Here is a 12,796-nt window from a genome sequence, read left to right on the forward strand (position 1 = left end):
ATTCTAATCAGTGTTTGGTTGCCTGGGTATACCAGTCACTACCACCAAAGATTAGTCCCTTGCATTCATTTTGACACCTTGACATCCCTGAGGCCACATGTCCACAATAACACAGTGATTTGAGCATGTCTATATCAATATTTCACACCAACAGAACCTCCACCACCTCCCTGTGGACACTCTCCCCTTGTCTTGAGAGGAGAGTCTATGATATCACAGCGGGGCGGGGACATATGTGTCTATAAGTACAGGTTGCACACAGGGAGACCTCTCTATGAAGTGGAGCTGAGCTGTGTCGATCTGTGCTGACAACAAGACACTGTAGGAGAGCAAGAGAGCAGAAGGGTGTACCTCTCTGTGCACAGACTCTGAACTGTGGATTTTATCCTGGAGCTGACAAGACTTCCTATCTTTAGGGACTCTGGATGAATGATCTAAACAACTTCTTACTTCTACAATTCTTTATTCCTTTAGAGGGTTTACCAGTTTCTCTTTTTGTTCATCTGCTGTAATCAGGATGCTTAGCCCTGTTCTGCACCACATCATTTCCACCCTGTTTGTGCTTGGCAGTGCTACAGTGATGGTGAGTTGCTGTGACTTGTGGCCACTTACTTTTAAACCTTCTCTTCTGTTTCTGAAATTTCCTGTTGATTTGAATTTGAATTTTAAAATCGCATCCACCCATTATGACACATCCTGAGTTGACCTCTGACCCATTTCCCCAGGCAGAGAATAAGTGCCCTTCTGAGTGTTCCTGCAGCACCTCGCCCCAGCCATGCCCACCAGGCGTCAGCTGGGTGACCGACCACTGTGGCTGCTGTAAAGTTTGTGCTCGGCAGTTTAATGAGGACTGCAGTGCCACTGAACCTTGTGATCACATCAAGGAGCTACGCTGCCATCTGGGGGCTGGAGGAGACCCTGAGCGAGGACTGTGTCGAGGTGAGGGCCACGGCTGGACTGAGTGAGGCACACTGTTAAACTAAAATGAAAACAACAAAAAAAAAACAGCTATGGACTTCATGCCCATATGTAGATGTTATAATAAAGCAGCAAATATTTAATGTTTTTGTGTATTTGTGTCTTGTGAAATATTAGGGTGACCATATTTTGATTTCCAAAAAAGAGGACACTCAGCCCGGCCACGAAATAGCCTACTTAAATGATACTCGCAGTTTACTCAAAGATGCCTTATAATTTTAATATATTTAAAGTTTATATGTATGGATAGAAAATTCAGTTATATTACAAAATAATATCTCTCAAAGACAGAAATTCAGATAGGCCCCGATAGATAGGGGACACATACACACACTAGAGTGTGGCTACCCGATCCGAGCCCGACGGTGGGTTCGGTCAAAATAACATAAATTGTATTCGGGCTCAGGTTGGATTCAGTCAGCTTTCAGTGAAAATGTAGTGTAAAAATAAATAAAATCCTATTGTCTGTCCTGTTTATTGCTTGGGGACTGTTATTTACGTGACAACACCTGAACAGAACACACACACACATTGCCTCGAAGCCTCGGACCTTCCGCCTCTGCCTTGATTAAACGCTGAAAATAAAATAAAAGAGGGAGACAGGTTTTTCCTATTTTATCTTACTTTGTTATATTTCTCCCTCTCCCCTTGCTGGAAGCGTCAGACCTCCCGCCGCCCGCTCCTGTCTCAAACACGGAGGTCTCCCCCTCCGCGGAGCACCCACGGTGCACACCCAGCCTGTTAAATAGCCTGTAACCATAACAACTGTGTGACACAAACTCAGTGCTTTGGTCATTAAATAATGTCGGGCTCGGTTCGGTTTCGGACATAACAAAACAGAATGACTGTTGGGTTCGGACAGAAATNGTGAAAAGTGGACATTTCCGGGCAAAAGAGGACGTTTGGTCAGCCTATGAAATATTGCATAATATATTCAAGGTGCTCAACATCTCTCAACTGAGTCACCATTCCAAAGTGCATAATGCTTATTCTAGGATCGCTTATTTCTTGGTAGATGGGAAAATACTGCCACATATGCACAATATAAAGTTTCACAATATCATTATTTCAGATCATGCTCCAGTCTCATTTTCTATGAAAAAATATGAATCAGTGGGAGAAAAAAGGAAATGGAGATTTGACTCTCACCTTCTCAATAATCAAAGCTTCTGCAAATATCTAGAATCACATATATCACTATTTTTTGAAAGTAATGATAACAATGACATTTCTCTTACACTGTTATGGGAAACCTTCAAAGCGTATGTGAGGGGGTGTATAATTTCCTTTCAGTCCTTTCAGAAAAAATGTGACAATGCTGAGCAATTGGAGTTGGAGAATCAAATAAGGAAAATGGATGCAGATAATGCTCAACAACCGTCTCCAGAAAAATACAATGCAATTTCATCCCTCAAGTATAAACTCAATCAGTTATTATCACAAAAAATCTGTAAAACCTGTACCTTTATGAAGCAAAAATACTTTGAATTTGGAGATAAACCTCAAAAATTGTTGTCAAGGCAGCTTCATAAAATAGAAAATGATAGAACCATCCATAGAATTAAATCTGAAAACGGTATACTCCACACATCACATAAAGACATAAATAGTAGATTTTAAACAGTTCTACGAGGGGTTATACATCTGGATTTAACACGCGAGCAGGCGATATGCAGAACTTTCTAGATTCATGCAAACTACCAGAATTAGACGATAATGATCGTAGTTGTTTAAATGGGGAGATTACTTGTGAAGAACTCATAAAATCAATTGACTCTGTCAAATGGGAAAAGTCCAGGTCCGGATGGACTAGGGAATGAGTTTTATAAGAAGTTTAGTGGGCGACTCGCCCCCTATTTGCTTAGAATGTATAAACAGGCATTTAAGGATGGTGTAATGTTGCAAACCCTGAATGAAGCTATTATAACTCTCTTACCAAAAAAAAGGAAAAAAATTAGAAGAAGTTGGCTCTTATAGATCCATCTCTTTATTGAACACGGACCAAAAAATTCTAACTAAAACTTTAGCTCAAGACTTTGAGTGTTGATGGATGGATAAGTTACTGTATAGTAATCCCACTGCAAGGATACTGACAAATCAGACATAATCTGCTCAGTTTAAATTATGTAGAGGTACTGGACAGGGGTGCGCACTTAGCCCTTCATTATTTGCTTTGTGATGGAGCCGCTTGCAGAGACCATTCGATGCCATCCAGATATACATGGTTATGACACGGAACATACTGTAAACAAGATATCACTATTCGCGGATGATATTTTGTTATATGTATCTCAACCGAAAACTACAATACCCTCAACATTATCCGTAATTAATTAATTTGGTAACTTTTCTGGATATAGAGTTAATTGGTGTAAAAGTTTGCTGATGCCTATACAAATGGAGGATTATGGTTGGCTCGAATCACTTCCATTTAAAATAACAACAGGAAAATTCACTTACTTGGGAATTGTGATTACTAAAGAGTATGATTCATTATTTAAGGTGAACTTTCTTCCGTTAATAGATAAACTTAAGGACAGTATTCAGTTTTGGAGGACACTTCCAATTTCATTAGTAGGGAGGATAAATACAATTAAGATGGTTTTTCTTCCACAACTACTTTATCTCCTCCAAAACATACCAATTTTTTTTAACCAAATCTTTCTTTAAGAGGCTAGATACAATAATTCTTCCCTTCATATAGAACTATAAATCCCATAGAATTAAGAAAGAATATCTCTGCAAGCATAAGCTCCATGGAGGACATGCTCTGCCTAATTTTATGTATTATTACTAGGCTTCAATTATCCGTCTTATTGCATCTTGGTTAGATGATACTGCTCTGCTTTCAGAGCGACTGAAGATGGAGGGAGAGGACTGTCTGCCATACTCTGTCGGTGCAGTTATTCTATCTCCAGTTCCTCTTGATAAAACATATTATAAATATAATCCCATGATACATAATACAGTCCTAGAAGACCTGGAAACAGATATCAAAATACTTTAAACTAAGAAAAATGTCCTTTCGGTTGCCGATATCAGCAAATCCCTCTTTCAGTCCATCTAATTTAGACAGGTCCTTCAGCATCTGGAAAGAGCTGGGGATACATAATATAGGAGACTTGTATATAAACGGCACTTTTGTATCCTTCTCTCAACTTCAACAGAAATATCATCTGCTGCAAAGTCAACAATTCAGATTCTTTCAAATTAGAGATTATGTGAAAGTACATCTTCCCCCAGTTCATAAATGCCAAACCAGATAAATCGGATGAATGTTTGAAAGGGTCTACTGGGGTTCAATCGACAATATATAAAAAATAAAATATATATTTACATTTATAAGATATGAGTTGCCCATCTACAATCGCTGTGAAAGCAGAGTGGGAAAAAGAACTAGGTATCCAAATAGAAGACAACATACGGAATGAGAGTCTAGCTTACATTCATACTGGCTCGATAAATGCATGCCACTGTTTAATACAGTTTAAAATTACACATAGATTGCATTACTCTATGTAAGGCAGAAGAAGGTAACTTACTGCACAGATTGCTCTCTCTCATAAAATACAAACTTACTGGATTGAGATCTTTATTTTTTTTTTCAAAGATATTAAATGTTCAGATAGACCCAGATCCAGTTTTAATAATTTTGGGCATAGCGACAGAGATTAAAAAGTTGAAATGGGCACAGCAAAGACTTTTGTCATATGGACTCATTATAGCTAAGAAACGGCTCTTGTTGTACTGGAAAAAGGAAGCTGCCTCAACATTGAAGTTATGGCTCACAGAACTGACCGATACACCGATTTATTATTACAGATAAACAAAATGAATTTGAAGAAATCTGGCAACCTTTAATCTCATACCTTACAGGAAATAAAAAGGAAAACAAATTTTAACTCTAGTCTGAGACAGGGCGGGGAGGGGTGGGTGGGGCCAATAGGGGTGTGAATGAAGTTTGTTATGACCTGTGGGTCTGCTTTTTGGTGTATTTTCCTTTTATGATGTTGTTGTTGTTTTGTGTTTCTGTTTTGCTTGTTTGCAAGGACATTTTTTAGGTGACATACAAGTATCACCAATTAATGTTTCCTTATCATCCTCTTGTGTTTGTTTGTTTGTACAGGGAAGGGAAAAAAAAAAAAAAGAAGAAGCATGGCAAAAGCAGTCTTATTTGAGGTTGGCAGCGGATGTTGCGCTCTGACGTGAAAGAATGTGATGTAAAGCCACTTTAAATTATGTACAAATGTTGTGATACCTCCATGAATGCTTCGAATAAATTATTTGAAACACAATGTACTGCTGTGGACAGCAGCAGCAAAACGTATTTTAACCACCTAAAAATGTCCCACCTAAGAAAATTAATAGCAGTTTAAGTGTATGCTATATTGAGAGTATTTTCGCTGCTTTACCTTAATGTCAGACAGTAATCTCTAACTGAAAAAAATGAAGCTGTTTCATCGTTCTATCTTCGCGGGAACTGCCCATTGGTTCGACAGCCCACTGGTTCGACATCCCATTGTTCCTTCAGCCAGACTCTACTGAGAGAAAACACTGATTTAACATTTAACAAAGGAGCTGCTGGTCTATTACTGCCTCTTTTATTATTTTGTTTGTGTTATTGTGTGGCTTTGGCATTTATAAGGTTTAGTTTGGGTTCATCAAAGTCACACAATGACAATGAGTAAATAACTGATTGAGGCAGTGCAAGACAAGCAGCTCCCATGTTCAGCATTCTCAAATGACTGTTTTTGTCAGTGGAGTCTGGTGGCTTTGACAAGAGCATAGATGGGGAACTGAAGCCGTCCCCTGTCAGAAAGGGCTGTCTGGTGGGAAGATAGAGCAGTAAAAAATACTGTCAATATAACGTACAATTAAACTGATACGGGATTTTTTAGATGGCTGAATTATGTTTTGTTGCTGACCCCTCCACAGCAGTGCATTGTGTAGCTTCTTTGTTGGACACCAGCACATTTACAAACTGGGGGTGTACTGACAGACGTCTACTGCAGGTTATACACTATGGTGTAGACTATGGTTAAGTGCCCCATACAAACCCACTTCAAAAAATCTTTCCCCTAAGGAACACTCGGATTGGATTGGATTGGATTGGATTTAACATATGACGATCAGTTCACTACTACTGGGAAGCACTACTTAGCCTTTGGAAACAGATGTTAAGGTCTCCAGGAGCAGTCAGTGAAAATAATCCCAGTGATGTCATCAGGGTTATTCTGGAGAAAACAAAATTTAACCAGAAAATCTGTGTGATAAACTGGAGGTGTAAATTTTAAAAGATGTGGGCGTTTTCCAGCCAGGGAGGGTCGAATAAGAGATGCAGTGAATGAATTTGCATCATGGGAAGTGTCTCGTCCAGGGGTTTTGGAGTTTGATTACAGTAGGGACTGACAGGAAGGATATTTCTGTTGCACAGATTCCTGGTGTATTTCCTTAAATTGCTCAAAAAGCATGAAATCATGAAATATTCCTCTTTAGAAATATATTTATTTTCTCAGTTTGATTCAGGCTGTGTTGTGTTTGTGTACAAACACAGTTTTTCAACTGTTCACAGGTCTCTTTTTACAGCTGTGTTTCTATGTTTTGTATATGCATGTTAACAGCTGAGGCCCAGGGTTTGCCCTGCGAGTTCAACGGGCAGGTGTACCAGCACGGAGAGGACTTCCAGCCCAACTGCCATCACCAGTGCACTTGTATGGACAGGGTGGTGGGCTGCATGCCCCTCTGTCCTCACCAAGTGCCCCTGCCCGACTGGCGCTGCTCACGGCCCCGGCTTGCCAGGCCAGAGGGCAGCTGCTGTGAGGAATGGGTGTGTGACGACAACAACCACATCAGTGAGGAGCCAGACAAGCTGACACACACCTTCCTGTCAGACAGACAACTCCTTCCGAACCACATCAGTGCCCTTCTGCAGGCCCAGCCACACCCAGCTGCCACCAGAGGGGCCACGTTCAGAGGTAAACATCACAGTGTATCCCAGCGATGCTTTTTCTGGTGCCCACCACCATCCCAAAATATGGTCTGAGGGAGAATTTTTCATGTCGATGTGCATGAGATGGGCCAAACCGTGTCAGAATCACTCAACACAACATTTTCCACAATATGGTTAGACAAATCCTGTGAAAACTGCTTTGGAATCCATCTTGAACTGGTGTCAGAGAGATATTTAGCTTCTGACAAACAACTGAATTTAGCTGTAATTACATGATTTACCACGTCATTACTCTAACATTCCATCAGAAATGTATACAGATATATATTCATTTCAGTTTCCAGTTCAGAGATTTTTTTTGGCTTAACTTATGACTTAAAATGAAATTAAATAATAATAATCATAATATAATCATTATTATACAAAGCTGATATTTTTAGTACACCCTGGACAGGTCACCAGACTATCACAGGGCTGACACATAGAGACAGACAACCATTCACACTCACATTCACACCTACGGGCAATTAAGAGTCACCAATTAACTGATCCCCAACCTGCATGTCAATGGACTGTGGGAGGAAGCCGGAGTGCCTGGAGAAAACCCACGCTGACACAGGGAGAACATGCAAACTCAACACAGAAGGGTAAGTAATTTCTACTGTAGAAGTGAAGATTTTGACCTGGTATTAACACTACAGTTAAGGTCATATGGTTGCCAAAATCTTTGTGATTCATCCTATGGTGAAAAATAATTGTCCACGACTAATTTCATGAAAATTTGTCCTTTAGTTGTTGAGATATCCTCCTCAGGACCCAAGTGTGGGAAAACAAAACAACCAACTGACACCTCTATCCTCAGGTTCTTCCAGTGCTGGGGAAAAAAAATATCTCATGAGCTTTGAAAATGCATGACATTTTTTTTTTAATTTAACAAACACACTATATACTATGCTTGTAACTCATTGCCTTTGTTTTTTGTTGTTTCAGAAATGGTCTCCATCCCCATGTCTGAGGTGTTACTTAAATCCAGCTGTTTCCCACAAACTACAGAGTGGACTGAGTGTTCCACCACATGTGGAATGGGCATTTCAAGTCGAGTGACCAATAATAACCCAGACTGTCGACTGGTTAGAGAAACCAGACTGTGCCAGATCTGGCAATGTGGGCTGCAGCTTCCTGTAGCTAGCAAGGTATGCTAAAAAAATGGAGATAAACATAAAATACTAGTGGGATGTAAAGGATATTGCATTACAAGCTCATCTCAATTTCTTTGAACAGTCCAGTACTGGTGGTGAGTCAGCCTTGAGATGATGATGCTATATTTATCAGTCCTTTGGAATTCTAACATAGTATGGAAAATGCAAAGTGAAATCATCAAATGCTGCATTGTTCCTTGATAAAAATTAAACAGGAGTTTCATGATGTTGTTTTGATGGTGGCTCTGTTTCTGTCATCCAGAAAGGGAAGAAGTGTCAGCGAACTGTCCGCCCCCAGGAACCGGTCAGAATCACCTTCGCCGGATGCTCGACAACACAGCAGTACCGCCCTCGTACCTGTGGGGCTTGCACCGATGACCGCTGCTGCACACCCTCCCTCTCCCGCACTGTATTGCTCCACTTCCACTGCCCTGATGGAGAGAGCTTCTACAGGAACATGATGTGGATCCAGCGCTGCAGCTGCAATACAAGGTGTTGTGTACACAGCAGGCCCTCCAGCCCTTCAGTCACACTTCACAATGACATCCACACCTTCAGACACTGAGGCTGACTCGTCATGCCCAGTCCTGAGCTGGCACCCGGCTCCCAGGAATGCTGCTCAGCCTTGATTCCAATTTTTCCCAGTGGCCACTCGCAGTATTGCAGCAAAAAAATCTCCTGCCACCCAAAACATAATTTTCCCCACTGACCACCATTACTTGGGAGAAGTCTGGAAAACTGTTGACAGGACACCTCAAACTGCAAACAAGGCCACTTATGACTCTTTCTATTATGAGTTTTTGATCCATGAAGGTATATATGTATAAAAATTTCCACCAGCCGGGAAGAACTATTTAAAAGTCTGCGATTTCATCACAATGTAAAGTCTATGGGCTGAGCGGAAACTGATGGGCATGGCCAGCAAAAACACACTACTGCGCAGATTCAGTGGGCCGCATACCCTGCAAGCTAGAAATATTTTTGATGTATGCATGCGGCAAGGCAATTGGACTGAATAAGCGCCATCTTGCTATCCAGATCCAATAATACATCCATACCTGGCATGCTGTACAAAGACTCTGCACCTCTCCCTCCCTGAACCCACCACCTTACTCTCTGTCAGCACACCCTCCCCCCAAATAGGCAATACACTCGCTTGCACTTTAAATTACATCAGTTTGTTAACGCTAGAAGAGTGTTACTTCTCTTGTACCAGGCAGCACTGAGGACAACACACTGCAGTTTGCTGCTGTGTTCAAGCACTGGCAGAGAGCTTTCACTGAAACTCCTTTAATGTAATAGTTATGTTGTGTCCTCTCCACAGAGGGCAATGTGACAATTTGTCATTCACAAAAGATTTGTTAGACCAGTAATTGAGAACATTTAAGAGAAATGATGGGAACTATGACATGCATTTTCAACAATAAGGAAGAAAGATGACAAAAGACATATTCATCATCAATGACAATGAGGGCTATGTGTTCTTTATTGCCCGTCCTTTGTGATACAGCATTTCCTACACATGTAATGGTTGTGGCATTGATTGTCTGTGTGTGTGTGTGTGTGTGTGTATTTGCATGTTTGAATAATGAGAAACTTCTACAAGTGAGAATTTACAGAGAATGTGCTCATGATTCTACAGTATATACGTGAAAGCATGAGTATACATATTTCACTCTTAGCTGTGGAGTGGTTATTTCTAGGATCACCTCATTTTTCGGGGTGTGAGTTTGTTTTTTAGTGTGTGTCCTTCACAGTGTACATACAATGCTTTATTTTAAGTAATAAAAAGATGCTATATATTTAAGACATGCGACACATGTAAATCGGATGTTGTTGTCTGTAAACTCCTGCACATCAAATAAAAACTTATCGACCTAGTGTCTTATTGTTTGGCTAATGATTTAAATAAATGTATAAAGAGGTGTTGCAGTTGTTGCACTTTTAGTATTTGTTTTAGTGTTGTGGGTAATTCACTGGAAAGTCCACTTCGGGAATAGACCAACCAGAGGGTACTGGACAACCAATCACTATAAAATAGGAGATTTCCACATTTAGTTCACAAACCAGCTTCTCTAACCAGTCGCTGCTTAAATCATTATATCATCTTTTTTTTTTTTTTTTTTTTTTTTTACCCACTGTGTTATATAATATTTTGTGAATTTTCTTATTAGTTTTCAGGTTATAGCTGCTGGGGTTTGGAGTGAAGTGAGAAAATTAAAATGAGCCTAAGGGCCCGACATGCCAAGTCAACAGTCAGCCAATAGTCAACGTTGGGCCGATGGTGAGTTCGTCACCCTAGTTGGTGTGATGTGTTCTGCACTGTTGGCCCTTGTAGACCCCCGTCAGCTTTTTTTTTTTGGCCTATTCAGCAAGTTGAATCTGTGGTGGCAACAGAGGAGCCCATCGGTGCATGAAATCACTCTGATTTACAGTACAGCTCAGAAAATAAATGTAAGTGAGTGAAGTAAATAAAGAGCTAAATTCAAAAGGGAGTGAGTTAAAAACAAACTTCTTACATTGGGTAAGATTGTTTGTCTTTATCCACTTTATAGTCTTTGTGGTGTGTTCATGTGCAACTTTTTGGCTGAGACACAGGCGATGTGAGGCGAAGTAGCAAGTGACTATGACAATGGGAGAGGCATAAGGGCTGCTGCTCTCTCAGATCACCTGGCATTAGCAGTATGGCTATGGATTCCGCCCATTGACACCTGCATAGTCTCTGCCAAAGCCAGCACTGAATACCTATTAAACATATTTTGTGGTACTGATTTCTGTAAATTTTGTAAGAGGAACCTACTGTGCCTCTTATTCCCAATGTTTTTAATGCTGTTTCTGTGATTTAATTATTCTGTTTGTTTTTTTTTAAATCCAGGCTGTACTCTCCCTGTGGCTGGTCACCTGGTTTGCTGTGCTGATAAAGTATCCCACAACACTTGGGTGGTTATTTGCGGTGAGTGTGTATGTGTGTAGTGCATGATTTGCGGGGAGCATGTGGTAGAGTAGGTTTGGATACGGGTTAGTTCACAAACAGACAGCCTGTTTTATTTATTACATTTTTTTTTAGCAGAATAATAATTTCTCTTTATGTCATTTCAGAGTCCAGAACCAGCATTACATCTTGGGTCAAAATACTGCCAATTCAAATCTGAGTATCTTGGTTTACATTTTACTTTTATTTTTTTTAAACAATAAACTGCTATTTTATTGTAATTCTTAATATCTTTATATATACATATATATATATACATATACACAGAGACAGACAGACAGACAGACAGACTGACAGACAGACTGACAGACAGACTGACAGACCTTGTACAGTTGCACTTGATGCCACGTCTCTGACTAACATTTTCTTTTTACACTTATCTGTGTGTTGACCTAAAGCCTATAATCAGTCCTGGGGAGCCCAGGTTAAGGGTGGGTTCAGGCAGAACCCTTATCCCTTACTTGCCCTACTACTACTTTGCTTTGGTCACACTAACATGCTGGTATGGTAACATTTGCTACAAAGCAGAAATGTCATTGATTTTGAAGTTATTGGGACATAAACCAAAGTACTGGACAAATAAAAATATTGGCCATAGGATGGCGCTAAAAGAAAAGTCAGGGCATCAACAAATTAATCTGGATATGTGCTGCAGAATTTAATCCACAAGTTGCTGAGATATTTCAGTGATTGCAAAAAATGCAACATGTGTGGGTAAAAGTAAGACCAGAGTTGAAATTAACTACAATTATCAATAGTCCCCTTTCAGCCTAAATTTTCCAAATTGTAATCTTATGGTAGCTTAAAAGGCAGGGCCATTCTGCCTTGGACAGTCAAACACTTGCATGGGGAAGAATCTTAAAAGACAAACCAGCAATTTAGCAGAAACCCACAGTGCTGTGCTTTAGTGGGGCTCCCTAGAAACACGGTATTTCACCCTGATAGGCAAACTTTTGCAGAATTCAGCAGTGTACAGTGAGCTGATTCTTTGAAAGAATGCAGAGCAAAAATCCTGAATTATTTCAGTTGATAAAAATGATAAGTTGGACTGAGTGGCAAGGAACAGGATGGTTTTATTTCTCAAGCTTGAGCAATTAGACAAACTAGATTTGAATAATACATAATACAACTGTAAAGGCACACAGATCATACTATTCATGTTTTTCTATAATTTGCATATTTGGTCTCACAGTTATGTACATGGAATTTGGCAGTCTGCCTTGTGAGCCTTTTTGGAGATCTATTGTTGCAAAATACTACACTACCACTTGTTATTAGAATTCAGTAGAATTCAATAAATACCTCAACCAGGAGGTCACTGGGAGGCTAATAACACTTTTGCCCCAAGGCATCCTAACAGGTTCACCTAGCCAAGGCTGCATAGTGTTGCTTATTGAACCAAATAAGTCCACTGAAATACAGGAACCCACAGCGGTTGCAGTTATAGTTTTACGTAGTTGTACAGGGAATGTACCAAACAAAAAAGGTGGGTCTGATATGTTGAATGCCTCAAAGGAAATGTTTTATTTTACAATGAAATCTTCCTGGTTCAGCCATGATACATACTGTGTACACCAACATCACCTTCACGTTTTTTTCAGGTTTTTGTTGTAACAGTGGAATCCTCAACCCTGGGTCATTAGTGTCTTACTCTTACCACAGAGTCTCTCAGACTTT

At 40.1% G+C, this 12,796-nt stretch overlaps 1 protein-coding gene across 3 annotated transcripts; it reads left to right on the plus strand.

Annotated features, from left to right (window-relative positions):
• The first annotated feature begins 287 nt into the window (after positions 1-287).
• Positions 288-11,265, plus strand: ccn1l2 (cellular communication network factor 1, like 2). Of its 3 annotated transcripts, none has more exons than XR_007570316.1 (7): positions 288-583; positions 726-939; positions 6,600-6,953; positions 7,919-8,121; positions 8,390-8,619; positions 10,302-10,411; positions 11,003-11,078. XR_007570316.1 is itself a non-coding variant. In XM_050050372.1 (7 exons), exons 1-6 carry the CDS (start codon positions 518-520, stop codon positions 11,043-11,045), a joined length of 1,110 nt encoding a protein of 369 aa, XP_049906329.1. In that variant the 5' UTR covers positions 288-517; the 3' UTR covers positions 11,046-11,080; positions 11,227-11,265. The 3 variants fall into 3 exon arrangements, 2 of the variants coding, with proteins under 2 accessions (XP_049906329.1, XP_049906328.1); XM_050050372.1 differs by lacking the exon at positions 10,302-10,411 and adding an exon at positions 11,227-11,265 and having other exon boundaries at positions 11,003-11,080; XM_050050371.1 differs by lacking the exons at positions 10,302-10,411; positions 11,003-11,078 and having other exon boundaries at positions 8,390-9,993.
• The last annotated feature ends 1,531 nt before the right edge of the window (positions 11,266-12,796 follow it).

Source organism: Epinephelus moara, chromosome 8, assembly GCF_006386435.1.
Source record: "Epinephelus moara isolate mb chromosome 8, YSFRI_EMoa_1.0, whole genome shotgun sequence".
NCBI lineage: Eukaryota > Metazoa > Chordata > Actinopteri > Perciformes > Serranidae > Epinephelus > Epinephelus moara.